Consider the following 18,827-nt stretch of genomic DNA (forward strand, 5'->3'; position numbering starts at 1 on the left):
AAGAGTAGGTGAAACAAACCCGTCAGTAAGGTTGGAGCTAGTGCTCCCCTTCGTGCGGGGAAGGGAATAAAGGGGTTCCTCTCTCCTACAATGTGCAGTGCTGCAGGTGATGAGGAAAGCAAAGCTGAGTTCTGGTCGTGTGAGATTTCGTCAAGATAAATGCATTTTACATGTTGCAGTTTTTCATCCTGTGTGGAATTCATTCATAAAGCCTTTTTATTTAATGTATTTATGTGGTTCTAGCCTGTCTTTTAGGGGAGGTGACACTTCCTGTTGTCTTCTGCAGCCCAGTCGAAATGGGGAAGCTGTAGTCTACTTGTAAACTGTCAGGCAAAATGTTTTAAGCATTTTCATCTATGCAATGTGAAGAGTTATCCATCAGTACATTCTGTAAAGTGTTGAGCATTTGTCTTACATTGCAACACCCTGCACATCACCATGATGTGGAGGATATATTTATCATATGTCAGTTTTCTTACGCGAGTTGAAAGTTGTGCAGGCTCATAGAACTTGTACAGTGAGTAAAAGGTATTTGAGGTCTGACTGACTAATGTTTGTGAAGTGTACCACTTTGTTATGTGGAAGGTATGCATAGACATTTCCTTCTTGAATTAAGTGTACAATGAAATCTCAGCTGCAGAAGTCAGGGTTGTTTCCTGAAGTCTTATTTGGAAACAAAAGATGAGGCAATAGTGAGTGCTGCTCTAATTTCTTTATTATTTTTTTTTTCTGTGAAATTCTTTTTTTAGGTAATGTAAGGATTTCAGCAATAAGCAAGAGAGAAAGCAGGCATGTCAGCTCTTTGTCCACCACCGTCTCCTGCAGTTGCTAAAACAGAGATCTCTTTGAATGGCGAGTCACCTTTACTAGCTGCCACTTTTGCTTACTGGGACAATATTCTTGGTCCCCGAGTGCGGCATATCTGGGCCCCAAAGACAGAACAGGTACTTCTCAGTGATGGTGAAATAACTTTTCTTGCAAACCACACCCTGAATGGAGAAATACTTCGGAATGCAGAAAGTGGTGCAATAGATGTGAAATTCTTCGTCTTGGCAGAAAAAAGAGTGATCATTGTGTCATTAATCTTTGATGGAAACTGGAATGGAGACAGAAGCACGTATGGACTATCAATTATACTTCCACAAAGTGAACTTGGCTTCTACCTGCCACTTCACAGAGTGTGTGTGGATAGGTTAACACATATTATAAGGAAAGGAAGAATATGGATGCATAAGGTAGGTGTATTGTTCATTACTAAACACAGTAGTCCAGGTTGTCTTGAGCAAAAGCAAGACCTAAGATTCTGTGCTGCCTGCTGTGTAGCAGTCCAGACATAAAAACTCAGAGGAGGCTGACCTCTCTGCGGGTATACAGTTTTGAAGGCTGAAAGCTATCAATGTGTCAGCAAATTCAAGGCTGGGGTTTTTAGCCACCAGTATTTGTCCTAGTACATTATATAACCTGTACCAGGCTGTTTAGGTGAAACAGGCATCCTGTATATTTTTTCATGTCCCTAATTTGATATAAATTTTTGATTTTAACTGTGTTAGCATATTTAAACCAGATTGAATTGTAAATTTACTGTGTTGAAATGATTGTTTCCAGTGTTGAGGTCCAGAAAAGGGAACTGGTGCAATTAATGGTGTCATTGTTATAGTTCTATTTAACAAAAAAAAAAGACAAACCAAACAAAATGGTATCAGTGATCAGTTTGGCAAGATTGTTACATTGTGTAAAACTAATGGGAGAACCACAAAAATACATCTATTTTAGTCCAAATGTTTATACTTTTGAAATTGAGAAAAGAAAACAAGCTAAATTTTTCTGAAGAATTCCAAGTCTTACCTTTAGGTACATTTTGGATATTTTCTTCAGTGAAAATTATGATGCATTTTTTTTTAAATAAGTAATATTCTAATAATAACAATTCTAATAATAAAAATTAGAATCTGTCATCTTCATGGAGTACAAGTTGTCTTTGAGCAGTAAATTGTATGTCAGCTGTAATGTGTATTGTGATACATGTTTGTCTGGTAAAGTTTTTCTTCCTCTTCTAAGACCTCTAGTCAACATACTTTAAACTTCCTTTCTGAGTACTCGTATATGAGCTAATAAAGTTTCTAGAAACACTAAGCTGATGTTAATTTGTGGTGGTGGTTCCTTTTTGCTACACTAACTCCATTGATTTTTGCTGTCTTCCCTGATGATGGCTGGCAGTGTTTTCCACTACATTGTTTCTTGATACATCTGGGCTTTATTTTTCAGAGGAAAAATAGGACATAGAGTTCATTTTCACTACAGTAGAAACACAAATATGTCATTCCTAATCTAGTCTTCTAAAACCATGCTGGATGTTAGTGCTTTTGATTTAAGTGAATTCTATCATGTGTCCTTGATTACATTGCTTCTCTGTCATTTAGAGTCCTTCGTACTGACTTTGAAATGTGAGTAGCCAAATAAGAATTGTCCATCATTCTTAAGCACAGTAGTCTTACCTCTTTTTGGACATTGAGCCATATTAGTATGTTTCTACAGCAGAAATAGCCTTCAAGTGGTGTTGAAAATGACAAATCTTTTCTACTAGTTTCCTAAGAAATTAGTCATTAAGTTCTTCATTCTTTTTCAGATGTTCTTGAAGCAAATAGGTCAACTGTCTTAGCTGAGACAGTGATGCATTCTGATATAGGCGTTTATTGTCTGTCAGGTCTTTTGTGGGGGGGCTGTTTGAGGAAGATCAAGTATCCCTGCATATATCTGCAGTTCTGCAGCCTTACATAGAAGAGAGGAAACTGGTTTGAAAATGTAGATTAAAATTTAGGCACGAGTTGTAAGATGATACTAAATTAAATGAGGCTCATTTTGTAGTTTGTGTTTTGAGACAGTTTAGCAACTGTGGCTAAACAGAACAAAAGATATTAAAGTCATATCTGAAAGGAACTATGTATCTCTTGTGGAATTTCTAATGATTGTGGTTATTCACTCTCAGAAGTTCTGTGTAGAGCCAGATAACAGTTCCAGATAGACTTTAGAAGAGAAGAAACTCTTCTGAACTCAAGAACTAGGAGAAACATGGAACAGTGCTCAGACTGGCAAAGACAGACAAGCAACTTCAAGCAAGTCATCTATGTGGGAATTAGAAACCCCTTTTATCTACTTCAGTTTTATTACCAGTTGTTTGTTTAATAATTTGAGCATTTATATTTCTAAAAAGAAGTGGCTTACACCATTTGTTCAGCCTGATCTTCATGAAGACTGACTTCTTTTAGAGCAAGGGATCTTCACTATCAAGGATGTCTTACTTCACTAATACTGAACTCAAGGACGGAGGTGCCCTGGAGGAGTCTGCCTTGTTCCAATATTGTTTTTCACAGATGCTTCTTTTAGGTGGTTAGACAAGATTTATTAGTGGTTTAGGGCAAGTTAGTGTAGCTTGTTCCCTATTCATCCATTCAAAAAAGTTATGTAAACTCTTTTCCCACTTGAAGCTGATGAACTTGAGTAGTTGAGCCATGGGAAACTAATGAGCAGCCAATAAAAACACAGTAACCTGTCAGCATCTAGCAAAAGATATCATTAGTTTTTGCAGCATCTTCCTTGTTTTTGTATGTTGTATTGATTTTTTTCAGTGATTAATGCTGATTCTTTTTGTGAAGAACTTTATTCTGTTGTAAGTTGAATTTTTAATGCAGTTTGCTATTCAGCTGCTGCTCAGTCTGTTTTGAGAACTTTGTCTGTCTCTTGTACCTTGTGTTTTGTGTATTTTGAGGTTTCGTGTCTCCCGTACTTGGTTATAAAGCAATGTTTCAAATACCTGTCAGTGTCTCAAGATGTGGGGGAAAAAAAAAAGTCCCTTTTTTTCCTGCGCTCTCCAGACAATTTTTTTTTCTCATTTTGGAGATCTCATTTTTCTCTTGCTGCATCAGGAACCATCAGTCTGTACCTCGTCCATTTGAACATAAAAATCCATACAGAAAGTGGAATTCTGTACCATAATCTGATAATTTGGCATTTGTTGATTATAATGAATGTTTTGTCATTGTTGTCACATCCTCCCTTTCCTGCTGCTCCTGCCCAAGCATGTGAGAAGTTTGGTGGGTGCTAGAGTAGGGAGCATTGATCTGTTTAAAATGACACCACTTCCCACTAATGTCAACTCTGTAAAAGAAAAAAGGCTTGAACATCAATATTTGAATCTAAGAAGCCTGACTCAACAGGGAAGAAACTGTACCATTTGACTGTTGTGTGCATACATATATAAACAAATACCAGAGCGTTTATATTTAACTGATTCTCTTGCTCAGGAGAGGCAAGAACATTTCCAGAAGATTGTCTTGGAAGGCACGGAGAGAATGGAGGATCAGGTAAGGGCCATCTGGTTGATGTGTATGACACACCATCAGAAAACTATTTGACTGCACCTGGTGACTGTAGAAGTCGGTGCTGCTTCTTATTTTTGGGATCCAGGAAGATACTTTGGACTGGCTGATGACCTGCCATGCACAGGAGGCACAGTTTCTGAAGACAGGATGGTGGAAGCTGTGAACAAGTTGAAGGAAAATATATTTCATCATTTTATGAGTAAAGTGGAGATCTATGAAGAATAATTACCTATCAGAAAAGGAAAATCACTTGAACTTGAAGCTCTGTAAAGGCAGTGGCTTCCATAGATTCATGCTCGCCTCCTGTCAAGGATGTTTTTTCACTAGGTCATTACCTTTGCAAGTTACAGAGATGTACAGAGTCTGTCATGTTGGAATGTGGTTGGAGACCTTATGGATAAGGCTGTGAAATGAATTTCATTTCTGAAACTGTTAATATAAGTCAGATGAGGAGTTTTGTATGTTAATAGTGAATATGCTTGGGTTTTGTTTCCTGTCATTGTTAAAACATCAGACTTGGCTCTAAAATGCTTAACAGTAATTGCATGTAATACAGTATGATCAAATTGTCTTACTCTGAATAATTCTTGTCTAGCCCAATCAAACTGATTGTGAAAATTACATGGGACCCTGGAAATATATTTTAGACGTGATATTGAGTAGCAGAATTTTTTCCAGTTCATAGTTATAGATGAGCAAAGCCCAAGAAGGCTATGCATCGATTTTCCAAACAATTGGAAGTTAAAGATGTTTTGCATGTAATATTGCAAGCTCATGTTAGTAGTAACTTCTAATGCTGAACAATGTGCTTTTACTTGAAGCATTTTATTTATTGTGCAGGGCCAGAGCATCATTCCAATGCTGACAGGAGAAGTCATTCCTGTAATGGAACTCCTTTCATCTATGAAGTCACACAGTGTTCCAGAAGAAATAAATGTAAGTCCTTGTGTTCTTTACATTCTGAATAAAAAAGTGGCTTTTGCACTCCAATTTGGTACATTCTTTAGCAGACAAAAGCCCACAGTTGTCATAAATTCTTGTAAACTTTGGTTGTTTTCCATCAAGTTCTCCTCAGTGGTGTAGGGAAGTAGGGAATGGTTTAACATACCTGTTTCAGTTTGGTAAATGTAACAGTGCGAGCAGTGGCTTTTATGGTCAGCACTTAGCAAAATTGACTGCATAGGGTGATACTGTTTTTAAAAGTAGAGTAGAAAACCTATCTGATGCAAAGCAAAAGGAATGGGGTAAATGGTTTTAATGTTGATACCTTATCACCATATTCCAGTATTTAAAGGGTGGCTAAAAGAAGATGGAGACTCCCTTTTTACAAGGAGTCACATGGAAAAGACAAGGAGTAATGGGCACAAGTTAGTCCCAGGGAGATTCTGAGCGGACAGTAGTGGAAAATATTTCTCAATGAGAACAATCAGCCATTGGAATAATCTCCCCAGGGAAGTCGTGGACTCCCCAGCGCTGGAAACATTTAAGATTCAGCTGGACAGGGTGCTGGGACATCTAGTCTAGGTCATGCTTTGCATGGTTGGACCAGATGACCATGAGGTCCCTTTCAACCTGGTATTCTGTGACTGATTCTACGATACCTGTTTCAGTGTGGTTTAGTGTTCTCATGGAAGAAGTAAAAGTGATTTCACTAAGGTGATAGGAAAAAAAAAAAGCCACTGGGAAGAATCTGGCTTGTGACTGGTAAAGAACATTTAATAATTGAGTGACTTTCTCATTTTCAAAATGCTTTGGCTGAAATCAGAAAGTCTTTTTAAGGTCATGCTTTTTGGGGCAGTCTTACAACTTAAACAGTTCCCACCTGTCAATAGAAATCAGTTAATTGGAAGGTGATGTAGATCCTTGTCTCACCTTTGTTTGTATTTACTTGCATTTCAGATAAGTGACACAGTGCTAAATGATGATGACATCGGGGATAGTTGCCATGAAGGCTTTCTTCTCAAGTATGAATTTTAGCTTTGATTTATACTGTAGTAAAATGGTTTAAACTTGTGTGTGCATACATATACATGTACATATGCAATTATCTGTATGTGCATGTGGACATGCAGTAGCTTAGTTTTCCTTACAGGAGGAGGAGGATGACATGTATTTGGCTTTTTGAATTTTTTTGTCTACAAAATGCTATAGAAGTTCCTGTCATTTTAGAAGAATGTCTCTATAGACTGTGTTGTTACAGTCATTTGCTTGATAATAGAATTCCTATAACATACAGTTTTCTTTGATACGTTTGATTTTATGAGGATATAAGACAAAGTTTTACATTTTTATGAAATGCCAAAAAACCTGCATAAGCTGTGAATAAGAGCCGTTAATGGTATGGCATATAGAATGCTTGTTAAATTGTATTATTAAATTATAGTGTTTCTCTTTTTTTCCTCCTGTCTTTAATGTATAAGTGGAAGTAGTTGCACTTGAGAGCAATTTGAGAGCACAGTTTCTTCCTGTGGGAAAGCGGATTTCATGTATTTTAGATGATGTTCTGTTACTTTTCAGAACATCCCCAGTGTAACTGCATTCATTTATGTGGTGCTTAGTGCCTATTTATAGTGTCTCATACACTTTCAGTGCTACAGAAAGTTAGCTAATTCTTCATAATAATGTTCCATAGAAAATTTGGAAAATAAAGAAGTGAATATCATGGAATGGGTTGTTGTAAACAACTAGAGCCATTGATCCTAAAGTGATGATCTGTTCTTATTCCAGATGGAGATTTAATGGGCAGGTAGTATCAGTTATCTTTTTTGCTGCTACTTCTCCCTGGAAGTTTTGTCTTGAAATTAAATAACTTGGCCATTCGTGTGAAGGGGCCAAATGATTGCTTTTTAGCTTATCTGCAAATCTTACCAGCTTGTCTAGGTTCAGATTTCTAGTCTTAAATATATCATTGTATGGGTTTATACATGTCATTGAATTAAAATTGGATTAAACCTAAATAAATTGCCTATCAACAACACCAGCCTCTAAAATCAGCAGTCATGTTTTCATAGTAATTTCTAAATGAAAGCGAGCATCCATTTGTACCTCAAAGGAAGAATTTTTAAGTATTCAGGTGGCCTTAAATTTAACTCTTAGAATAAACTTGATAAGGTAAATAGTAGCAGGTCCACTAAAGTCCACCTGCAGGATTTTAGAGTCTGAGCATAACTACTATAATCCTTGTCAGTTAGAGGTGTTTAACAGAACTGTTGAATCACACACAATGCAGTAAGATAACATAAATGTACTTCTGTATAATCACAGATAGTGGGGAAGATTTTTTTAGTAGTATCTAGGTGGTCCAGGATATCTAGAATTTTTGAGGCTGTGGGCTGGGTGTTGGTTTGAGAAAGTGTAGGGGAAAAGGGAGCATGAGGATAAGAAACCTCAACAGAAGGTCATTAAGTGCAAGTTAATAATCGTCAAGGTTAGTCCAGGTATGTTTACTTTAGCCTCCAGACTTAAGATAAACTAAATCAGATCTGTGCTGCTGGCAGCTCACAGGACAAGATCATTCAACTGCCAACATGCCTGTGTGTATTCTAAGGGACTCAAGCTTGTGCCATTCTCTTGCCCATGTACTTACCAAGAGTTAGAACGGTTTACCTGCCAAATCTCTCCAAACTGGCTTCTGATCCACAGTATCAGAAAATGAGGACAAGCATGAAATAGATCTTCTGTCAAGAAGCATTCAAATCCATCATTATTTAGGTGAATTCTGTTACATAAATTCTGTAATTAGATAGTAGCAAGTAGATAGTTTTTGTTTGCTCTATAACTGATGTTGGGAGGTTGAGTGACAGTTGTCTTATTCATCAAAATGAGAATGTAGATACTGTCAAACTTTCAGATTTCATCAGTAACCTGCACATCTGTGTGATGTCCTATGGGTACGGGACTGTAAGTATGGGCCTATATTTAAACTAGTAACACTTCATTCTTCTTGTGAAGATGGTAATTGTTTTATTTCAAAAGTTTGATTAAATGTATTAACCTATGTTTGGTTTTATTTGCAGTGCAATTAGTTCACACCTGCAGACCTGTGGTTGTTCTGTAGTTGTAGGAAGCAGTGCAGAAAAAGTTAATAAGGTAACACACTTTCTAATTAACCAAACTGAAATGCTGATTATTAGGAGTGTTAGTAGGTTGTTTGGAACAAGGTTTATGTATAATAAACACACTTGAGGTGAAGAAGGCAATACTGTAGAAGCAATACTGTTGTCTGGTTATCTTACTTCAACTCAGTGGACTAGCAGTTGATATTTCTGCCTGAAAATTACCTTATCAGTTGTATTCTGGCAACTATAAGAAAAGCAGTGTATTTAATTTGTACTGATATAAACAAGTAGCAAATGAGTCTGAGCTTTTAAAATTAGGTTTGTTAGCTAAACTGAAGAGATCTGAACTGGCTTGCCTAGTTCAGGTGTGTCAATGGCTATTGCCTGTATACTCTTAAGAAATAATATCTGCGTTATTTCTCTTACATAGGAGAATAAATCTGCATCATGAACTGCTTGTGTTTCATGGAACCTCAGGGCTGTTGGGTCTGTAGTCATACACACATGATGAAAGAGGCAAACTTACTGGGACTTGAAGCCATTCTAGTAATTCCAGAATTTTTTTCCTCATAGCTATACTGTGTTGACTTCATCTTCAGTCTGTTTAAAACTTAATTGGTAAAAAAGTGTACAGTTTAACTGGAAGACCTTAAATCAGGATTGATTTAGCTTTCCAGATGAACCAGAAAGAGGCAAAGTACAGATATAATCCCTGAAACTGAGTCCCCTAACAACAAAACACTTAGTGTGTCGTATTTGCTGGAGTACATCAGTAGGGATATGTTTAGAAGCTTTCAGGTCTAGAAACAATCAGCAGCATTAGCTGTACTTTTTAGTGGGAAATAGTGTATACATCATTGTGGTCTTTTGGGGAGGAAAAAAGATCACTCTTGGAAGCTGTCATTTCAGAACAAGAAAATAATTGCATTTTTGTGGTAGACATTTTTCCCATGCTGTTATTTTTAACTCTCTTGTAAGCTTTCCATGAAATACTTAATTTGAACCAATATGAAACTATCACCTGCTTTTCCCCTAACATTTGGGTGTAAATGGAGAGTTTCTTGACACTTATTTTAAGCTTACTCAGTATGTGAAGGAAAAATCAAATGGAGATGTTTTCCTTATTCAGAATTCTCCAACTACTTTTTTGTATACAGCTTTTTGATTATACCAGAGTGCTAGTTTCAGATAAATTGAAAGCAATTCCTGAGATACTGTGTTTACACCATTGAAATACTTCTTACAGTGTGTTTCTTCTTAGCGTAGTGCAACATATCAGCATTTTGTTGAGAGATATTTCTCTTTTGTGTTTCATTTGGGTATTACTTCATCCTTAATAAAAACACTGAAGTTAATTTTCTGTATTCTAATTCTAAAATTCAGACAAATGATGACGAATATGTTGTTTTCTTTGTAAGAAAGTGTATGTCACTAAATCAGTTGCCTCTCTTATATTCATGGCTGAGTCCTTTAATAAGCTTCTTTGATTCAGAATATTCCTGCAACTGGGAATGAAAAGTATGATTTCATAAAAGTGTGCAGTCCTAGAGCCTTTAAATATTAGGTGCCACTGCACATGATGAGCATGCCAGTACTGCTGGGAGGCTAAGGTGCATGTATAGTTATGTAGCACTACGTGTTTTCAGTTGTCCTCAGACCATGACAAAGATCCTGTAGTGGTACATGTGCGGAAGCAGTATACTTGGGTAATTTTGTTTTTTGGCAGCATATTTCTGTCTGATGATGTTTGTAAGACTGAAACCTTTGTTTGAGGAAAAACTGATTTTAAGTTTGGAAGTTGATGTCCTTTTTGATATATGTATCTGTGTGTATTGCTTCAGTATTAAATAAAAATTAAAAACAGTGGGCCTGCTGTGAATGTATGATATATTAATTGTAGCCTATTGGTGTTACATATTATGTATTTTATAGTATGTAAGGATCCTTGCTGCAGTGAACTATAGTAGTCAGTCTTCTTTTAAAAAAGTCAAGGCACCTTTAGTAAACCTGGTTTGAAATAAGCAGTTTGTGATGCTTTATAAAAACCGGGTGGGAGGACGACACATTGTTTTGTGTGTATTGACAGTGATGGTAAAGCACCTCTGATCAAATGAACAGCAAACGCTGATACTCAAACATAATGACAAGTAACAAGGGAACCAGAGAAAAGACATTTCTCAGTTTAAATCATGTAGCTACAGTTAATACGTATTGTTTCAGGGATGTGAGATTTGTGCATGATTAAGTTAGCATAATAGAGGAAATGTTGAAGGCTTAAGTGGTTGTAAAAAGCTTATCGTTCATAAAATACTTAATTAAAAGTCTTTAAGGTCTAATGGTTAAAGAGCATGTAAAATAATGTCTTGATAAGCTAGACACTGTAGGAAGAAAAACAGTCTAGAAGAATGTGAGTCTCAAGATACATCCAGGATGCACTGGATAAGTTCTACACGGGTTCTTATCAGCAGTGTGCTCCTTGGGTCATGGTGGAACTGTTCTAAAGTAATTGCTTTCTTTATTGCATACTTTAGCTTTCCTTAAAGTAAAAAAGCATCTATTGCATCTTCCTGAAGAGGCAAAAAGCATTAGTCAGAAACTAGGTTGTCATTAGTTTAGTTACTACAGGAACGCATTGTACAAGGACAAAGCCTTCTCAAACACCTCACAGACACAGGCAGGACACTGACGGTTAAGACTGAAAGATTAGCAGAATGGAATCATCTTTGTGTTTCGAGATGATTACTTGTAGCTATTGCAGCACAGGAGTTTGAAAATGGATAATGAAATGCCTTTGCTGCTTTTAATGTAGAGTTTGAAGAAATTGCTGAGGAAGTCAGCATGGATACTTATTTAGGAAATTGACTGTGCCTGATGGGAGACAAAAACTGTTAATTCAAGATGGAATGAATAAAGTAGAAGTCTTAAAAGGGAGGGAAAGTAATCATAGTAACTCATGTTTATATAATAGGAAGAGGTAGCAGAAGGCAAAAGTGATTTGTTCTACATAATTGGCTAAAAACCAAACTTTGCCAAAAGGTGTTGGATTTTTCCTTAATTTGACAAAAAGTTGGAGTAATATGGCTTACAGCTTAGTAATGTAAGCATGTCACTATCCTGTGACCTTGGTAAAGTCTTGGCTTTTCTAATAAGAATGATGAACTTTTTTATTCCTTTGACATGCCTAATACATTTTAGTCAGAAACTGCATTTGAAGATAGCTCATTTCTTACTTTTTCATGTTTTTCAAAACTTTTTTAATGCAGATTGTGAGAACATTATGTCTGTTTCTTACACCATCAGAGCGGAAGTGCTCCAGACTCTGTAGAAATGAGTCTTCTTTCAAATACGAGTCAGGACTTTTTGTTCAAGGCTTGCTCAAAGTAAGTATGCTTAGGAAAGTTCTGTTCTTCTTTAGTCTAAGAACTTTCTTCTGTGGATGAGTGTGCATATGATTTGCATGCAAATGATATGTTCAGAGAAATATGTCATCTTCCCTTGATTCCTTTCTAGTACTGTAGCTTTCCTTGTAACTATTTGCATGTTAAAATTCCAAGCCAGTCTTTTTTCTGACACATCTGTTTCTTGAGTATTGGCCAGAATTGTTCCTATACTTTGAGGTACAATAATAATACTTTTTTGCCTGTATGAGGCTAGAATCCCTAAAGGCATTTAAGTTTTTGTGTTGTACCAAAGCAAAAAAAGAAAAGTTCATCAGTCCTACAGTTTCCAAGTATTTTTAAATGGGTGCAGTGGGTGAAGATGAGTAGAATAGTAATGCTGCTTGCTCTAGTGAGCAGTTTAAACTTACCAGCTAAATATAATACTGTAATGTTAATGGGCTCACAAACCAGGTGATGCAATAACTGTAACATGCAGGTTACTTCAGTACTGTTAATATAAGGGAATCATCCAGTATGAAGGACTTTTTTACTGGGCTACAACCACCAGTTCCATCAAACAAACCATGTCTAAATAAATGAGATTTAAAACTTAGTCATGATGCTTTAATATTGTTTTGTTCCAATATGGATGTTTTGTGTTTTTTTGAAAGTAACTAGAAGAATAATTTTTTTCACTAAAACAGGATGCAACAGGAAGCTTTGTGTTGCCCTTCCGTCAAGTAATGTATGCCCCATATCCTACTACACATATAGATGTAGATGTCAATACAGTGAAGCAGATGCCCCCTTGTCATGAACACATCTATAACCAACGACGATATATGAGATCTGAGCTGACAGCTTTTTGGAGAGCTAATTCAGATGAAGAAATGTCTCAAGATCATATTATCCACACAGATGAGAGCTTCACACCTGATTTGTATGTACTCCTCTCATATCTCTCAGTGTTACTTGATTTGAGACAAGAAATTTAAAGTGTACTTTCTAAAAAAGTATATGAGCTTTTTTGCATCTAGGAAGCTCCTTGAGCTCTGGTTGTTGCATTTGTTTTGGAGGAATTTACCAGTTCCATCAGTAGTTTTGTTGCATTAAATATTACTGAAATTCATTTTCAGTGATATTTCTGACCATGTTGTGTTTATTTTGTTCCCTGTTTTAATTAGGGGTATAATAGAACTAAGTGTATTTGACAGAGTCCAATGGCTTTCCTGAGTTTGCTTGATTTCACCCGAAAGTTTTACCTTACAGTTCTTTATTAGCTTTAAAATTAGCAGGATTCTATTTCACTTAAATTTTGAATTCACTTTGCATTTCTGCCAGATTGTAAAAAGTAATGCTACTGCTGTGCACAGTCCCTTCATGGCATTAGCTCACGTTTCTTTGCTTTCTTTTCTATAGAAATGTCTTCCAGGATATTCTGCATCGAGATACATTAGTAAAAGCCTTCCTGGACCAGGTAATTGTTGCTTTTTCAGAAAGAACACGAGCTAAAGTTCAGTGCTTTGAGCCCTAGTAACATATAATTTAACATGAACAGATAATTTGTTGGCTTGGTAGCTCTTTTTCATACTAGTGCTGCGATACTTCTCTCCATAACTAGAGAGAAAAATACTTCTGTTACTTGTAGTATAATACTGAAACTCATTCTTACATATGAAAAACAATACACATTTTCTCTTGCTGGGCAACAGTGTCTACAATTACAGTATTGAGAAAGCGACCTGACTGGGATTAATTTCAGATTATTTTAAGAAGGAAAATAATACTTTATCCAAACAGAATTGTAAGCTTAATTTATTGCATCAGAGCAGCTAGAAAACTACAAAACAATGTTGAGTGTATCTACAAATCTGCTGTTCATGTGCCTGCTCTGCTATAATTAAGGATATGTTATATGTGTATGCAATGTTTGTTTATATTCTACATTCTTAAAATTATTCTTGAATATCCATGTGTACTTAATTTTCTGGTATAATTTTTAACAGATCTTTCATCTGAAGCCTGGCTTGTCTTTAAGGAGTACTTTCCTTGCACAATTTCTGCTAGTCCTTCACAGAAAAGCCTTAACTTTAATAAAATACATAGAGGATGACACGTAAGTGAACAGATAATAGAAAGTAGGCTTTGAGAAAATTGCTCTGTTCTTTTTTACAACAGCCTTCTTTATTTTCTTGCAGACAAAGAGGAAAGAAGCCTTTTAGGTCCCTTCGGAGCTTAAAGGTAGATCTTGACTTAACAGCAGAGGGCGATCTTAACATAATAATGGCTTTGGCTGAGAAGATTAAACCAGGTCTACATTCCTTTATCTTTGGGAGGCCGTTCTACACTAGTGTACAAGAACGTGATATGCTCATGACATTTTGAAGTTCTCCGCTGCTAACGTGCAATATTGCAGTCCTGCATGGCGCGAGAAGACATCTGTTAGTGTGACCACCACACGTGTGACAATCATTGACTGGACTGGGGATGAAGCTTTAGGCAGATAAACTACAGTCTGTCTGAAGCAGGAGGGGGTCATCTTAGAGGGAATATTAGCTTAGCTAGACAAGCATGATTTTAATGAATCCATCTCTTCATGTGCTTTTTTTAACAGTAAATTTTACCAGAGGTTCCTTTGCCAAATGGGTTTAGTATGTAAATTCTAACATATTTTGGTGTACGATAAAGGGACGCATTTTAATTTTCTTTCCCCAGAGGCTTCCTTCAGGTGTGTGTCAGTTTTCCCCTGCTCTACTTTGTCACTGTTTTTACTGTTTATGCAGAAAACAATGCATACATCCTCTCTGATCACGGAGGCTGTGGAATAGGGGCCTTCCAGGAGTTTCAGAGAGCTTTTTAAAAGTGTTTGTTCTTACGTATATGGTACAATCTGAAACAGGACTTCCCTCATCTCCTTTTTTAACATTACTGACTCCTTCATTCGGAGCATGTAAGTGTTTGAGATTTTTAATATACTACAAAGTGCTTTTCCATGTGCAAACTGTTGACTGTTAGCATGTTAGACAGCAGCACTCTGCACGTGGGAACTGGGTCATTATTTAAGCGGCTTTGTGCATGTAAGAGCCAACCAGGACACTCTGACACCTCCTGCAGTGGAGTGTCAGTAATCCAGCATAATTGAGCTCTTTTCAAAACACAAAACAGAAAAAAACATGTAATTCGGCAACAGCAGTTGTCAGTCTTTCTCCCTGTAAACTGCTGCTGTTCTTTCCATTGTCAGTTAGAATAAGGTTCAGATTAAAGTATTAGATCCTCCCAAAGAACACCAAGGTGACAGCCAAATTAAAAGATGAAACTGATTTTTTTCTTTTTTTTTTTTTTTTCAGTGCCATTAATATATTTAGTAACCCTTAATTTGGAGATGAGCACAGCTATGGACTAACGCGATTAGCATTTTACTAAGTGAATGCTAGTCAATAATCTTGCCAATCTTCTTAGATCATCTTAACACACCTCCAGCTTTACTTTGTTTGAAAATAAATCATCATTTTCTATTTGCATGCCTCAACTTCTCTTTCTCAGCAGCACTTAGAGGGCTATGGTGTCAGGCTGATCCAGACCCATTGTATTGAGTTTTGACACATGGTGTGTTACACTGAAATCAGTGGTGCACCTGTACTGTGTGTTGTATTTCTTCTCTGGACAAAAGCAAGAATATATTTGTGTCATGTTTTAGTGTAACCGTGTGACTCAGTATTCATTGTGAAACAGCTGCATTTGTGATTGGAGAAGCCACAGTTGCTTTATTGCTTACATTGTTTGCAACAGTCCTTGGTGAACAGGCTGCTGTTTTCAGTGTAGCTTTTTAAGTGTCCCTGGCATGCAGACAGGCAAAGAAGGTAACAAAAGTTAGATTCACAACTTTTTCTGAAATGCCCAATACTCAGATTTTAAAAGGAATATTGTCCTTTAAGTGGGTGTCCAAAATTCCCTTATGTTTTCTGAAATATAAAGATTCACAATTAAATATTTAGAGCTTATGAAAGACATAGGATTAAGCACCAGCTGCACACCATTTTTGTGAATGCACATCATCAGCATTACCTGGTTGAATTAGTAACATTTTGTGGAGCTGTTTTGTTGCTGTATTATGTATGTAGGACTCTCAATAAGCTCAGTGCTTCATCAGACTAACTTGTCAGAATTACACTGATATAAATTACTTGTGCCAAGATTGTGTTTGTGTTCATACCATTTTATTTGCGTCTGTGGTTTTTATCAATTGATCCATTAGAAAAGAGCCTGATTGTGCTGTTTTTACTCTAAGATTGTGGAAAAAAAAAAAAAAAAGATGTAAAAAATACTGCTTAAACTGCCAGTGTAGAAGTTGTGTTGAAGTCTAAAAAGCTTTAAATGTGCTGCTGAAATTAATCACTTCAGCTTGATAACACTGACACTGCTAACAGCAAAGCTCTGTTTACAGAAGATGTCACTTTTTGAAATACTAAAAGCTGGGAACTTTATCAGTTGCTATTTTGTTGCACAACTGTCACAAGTGCAGAATGTATAGTGAAGTAAGTTATTAAATGCATCTGCGTGTTGTGTTGTAAATCTTGCTCAGGAAACAAAGTATTTTAATAAAATTCATGCACAATTTTTGACTTCAATTGCTGCTGATTTTTTTCATAGGATTTCTGTTTTGTATCTGATAGAATCATCATCTTCCATCCTTTGAAATAAAGAAGAAACCTTCTTGCTTCTTATTAAATTAAAAATTATGCTGAGATAGTGAATCATAGACTCACGGGTAGACATTTGTAACTCCATTTCTGTTAAGGACTTGTGCCTTTCATGCTGAGACCAGTATGACTTGCTGTGTCTCTGATGTACTCAAATAAGAATTTAGTCTCTTTATGAAGTTTTAATCCCATATGTGAGAGTTCAGAAATGTTTTAGGAGTTCAGTTGTATCTAACAGCCAGCAAATACCTTTCCTCAGGATGTGGTTCCTGGCTGGGAACCTATAAGGGTAGCACAGAAAGGCATCCACTGGAATGTTGTATTTGTTAGGACTGCAGAGGATACTCCCAGTCTATATACCAGTATGTCGCAATGTCAGTTTTATTTCAGAGCAAAATGGGTGTTTTGGTAGTGTTCTTATCTCTGAGCCACCAATACAATACACCAGTACAGAAGGCCAGGACTCCCACACTCCTGTTTACTGGAAGAAGACATTAGAAAGATTTCTCTTCCTGTTCTCAGATCAGTAAAGACAAAGGGGAAGTAGTCCAAAATCTGAGGGCTGTCATACAGGCATGTGGCTCACTTGTAGTGTCTAAATGCAAGCCTGAAGAATTTTCTTTCTTTCAGCGGTAAAGAAGTACTAAAACCATACATGTTAGTGTGCAGAGTATTTATTTGCACATGAACAGCACGTAGTGGTGTTTACCCCTGACCTGGCACAGAGCTCTGTTAGAGCTCCCACTTAGGCAAAACACCAAGGAAACTCCATGGCAGCGTGTCCTTATTTACAATGTAAGACTTGGGTTAAAGGAAGTAATAATCTTGCTTCTCAAAGCCATGCTGTTTGTACACATGTCCAGAGGTTTCAAACACAGAGACTTCAATTAAAGTTCAGAAATATGAAAAAAGGACACAGTTCTGACAATGAAGTAAGTCTGACTTCAGTTCTAGCTAAAATAATAGAGCTGTCCTGCAAGAAGTTTCAACATTCAATTAGCATAAGGCAGCTTTTCAAAGTAGATCAGTGGAAAAAGGAATTAGTACATAAACAGCATGGAATGGCAACTGGTAATCATGTCCTTCTCTTAGTGTTCCTATCTTTATTGTCATACAGGTGGGGGAGGTCCCTGACACCTGGAAAAGGGCCAAAAGATGATCTGGGGAGCTGAAGATTGACTGGTTTCACTCAGGTACCAGGGAAAATCACGGCATGTGTCTCTTGGAGCCCATGTCTTGCCACATGAGGGAGAAGGCAGCAATGGCTTAACCCAGAGTGAATAATTCTTCACCCACATTGCTTTCTGTGCTAAAATGACTAGATCTGCGAGCAAGTGGAGAACAGCGGTTATCATTCAGGTTGACTTCAGCAATGTTTCCAGCACTCTTCCACAGTGTCCTTGTATCCACACTGGATGTTAGGGTCTGGGTGGATGCCTCACCAAGGGAAAAATGGCTGGCTAGGCAGTTGGACACAGAGGTGGTGGCCCACTGGGTTATGTTTGGCTGAATGCTGGTGCCCTGTGGGGTCCTATAGGGTCTGCCCTGGGGCTCGTCCTGTTCAGCATCTCTACCCATGACCTGAGGAGGTGACCATGCACACTATCATGTTTGCAGGGGACACCAAACCAAGGCAGGTGGAGCAGCTCATAAGCACAAGGGAAGAGAACAGGAAAGGACAGGGCCCCTGTGTATTTGGGGCAGAAGCAAAGGGCAGCCCTGCCCCAGGCAGGCAGAGCCCTATCAGCCATACCAGTGAGACCAGGGGCAGCTCTGGGGAGAAGGTGCTGTCAGGCAGCGAGCTGGCAGGGCCGGAGAGGATGGAGATAAGGGAAGGCTTTTTCTCCCTGAGAACAGGGGCAGGGAGGTGGTGCCATCTTCCTCGTTGGAGGGTTTCCAGCTCCCACACGATAACGCCATGAGCACTGGTCTCACCCCATGGCTCAGCCTGCTCTTGAGCAGGCTGGAGACCTACTAAGGTCCAACCCCCTGCTTGGACCCCAGCAATTTCCAGCAACATTCCCGATGGCATTGCCTGGTCAGTTCTGAGTATCTCCAATGGCACATGTTAAGATCAATAGCAGCATATCCTTTATGTGAAACACAAGGGCTAATCAGGACTTCTTGTAGAAACATCTATCTCTAGCAAGGGAGGGAAGACTGCTAAAAGGGAGGAATGTAGACATTTAAGCAAGGATAATTGGGTAAAATCACTTAAGACATTTTTTGGCTGAGTGTCAAAGTAAAAGCTTGATGCTGTGAAGCAGTGATATCCCCAAGGCAAACATCTGAAGCTTCATCCTTAACCTG

The 18,827-nt window shown here is 37.6% G+C and overlaps 1 protein-coding gene across 1 annotated transcript; it reads left to right on the forward strand.

Moving 5' to 3' along the window:
• The first annotated feature begins 747 nt into the window (after positions 1-747).
• On the forward strand, positions 748-14,202 carry LOC104399226 (chromosome unknown open reading frame, human C9orf72). The gene is made up of 10 exons (XM_010020857.1): positions 748-1,235; positions 4,302-4,361; positions 5,220-5,315; positions 6,279-6,343; positions 8,396-8,468; positions 11,701-11,817; positions 12,522-12,757; positions 13,237-13,294; positions 13,824-13,933; positions 14,016-14,202. The coding sequence occupies exons 1-10, from the start codon at positions 792-794 to the stop codon at positions 14,200-14,202; spliced, it is 1,446 nt and encodes a 481-aa protein (XP_010019159.1). The 5' UTR covers positions 748-791.
• Positions 14,203-18,827: the final 4,625 nt, after the last annotated feature.

This window comes from Nestor notabilis, unplaced genomic scaffold (genome assembly GCF_000696875.1).
Source record: "Nestor notabilis isolate BGI_N333 unplaced genomic scaffold, ASM69687v1 scaffold6388, whole genome shotgun sequence".
Classification (NCBI taxonomy): domain Eukaryota; kingdom Metazoa; phylum Chordata; class Aves; order Psittaciformes; family Psittacidae; genus Nestor; species Nestor notabilis.

Coding starts and splice junctions, on each gene's coding strand:
- LOC104399226 (XM_010020857.1), top strand. CDS start 792: ATGTCAGCTCTTTGTCCACCACCGTCTCCTGCAGTTGCTAAAACAGAG. Junction 8,469..11,700: donor GTGCAGAAAAAGTTAATAAG/GTAACACACTTT, acceptor TTTTTAATGCAG/ATTGTGAGAACATTATGTCT. Junction 13,934..14,015: donor AAATACATAGAGGATGACAC/GTAAGTGAACAG, acceptor ATTTTCTTGCAG/ACAAAGAGGAAAGAAGCCTT.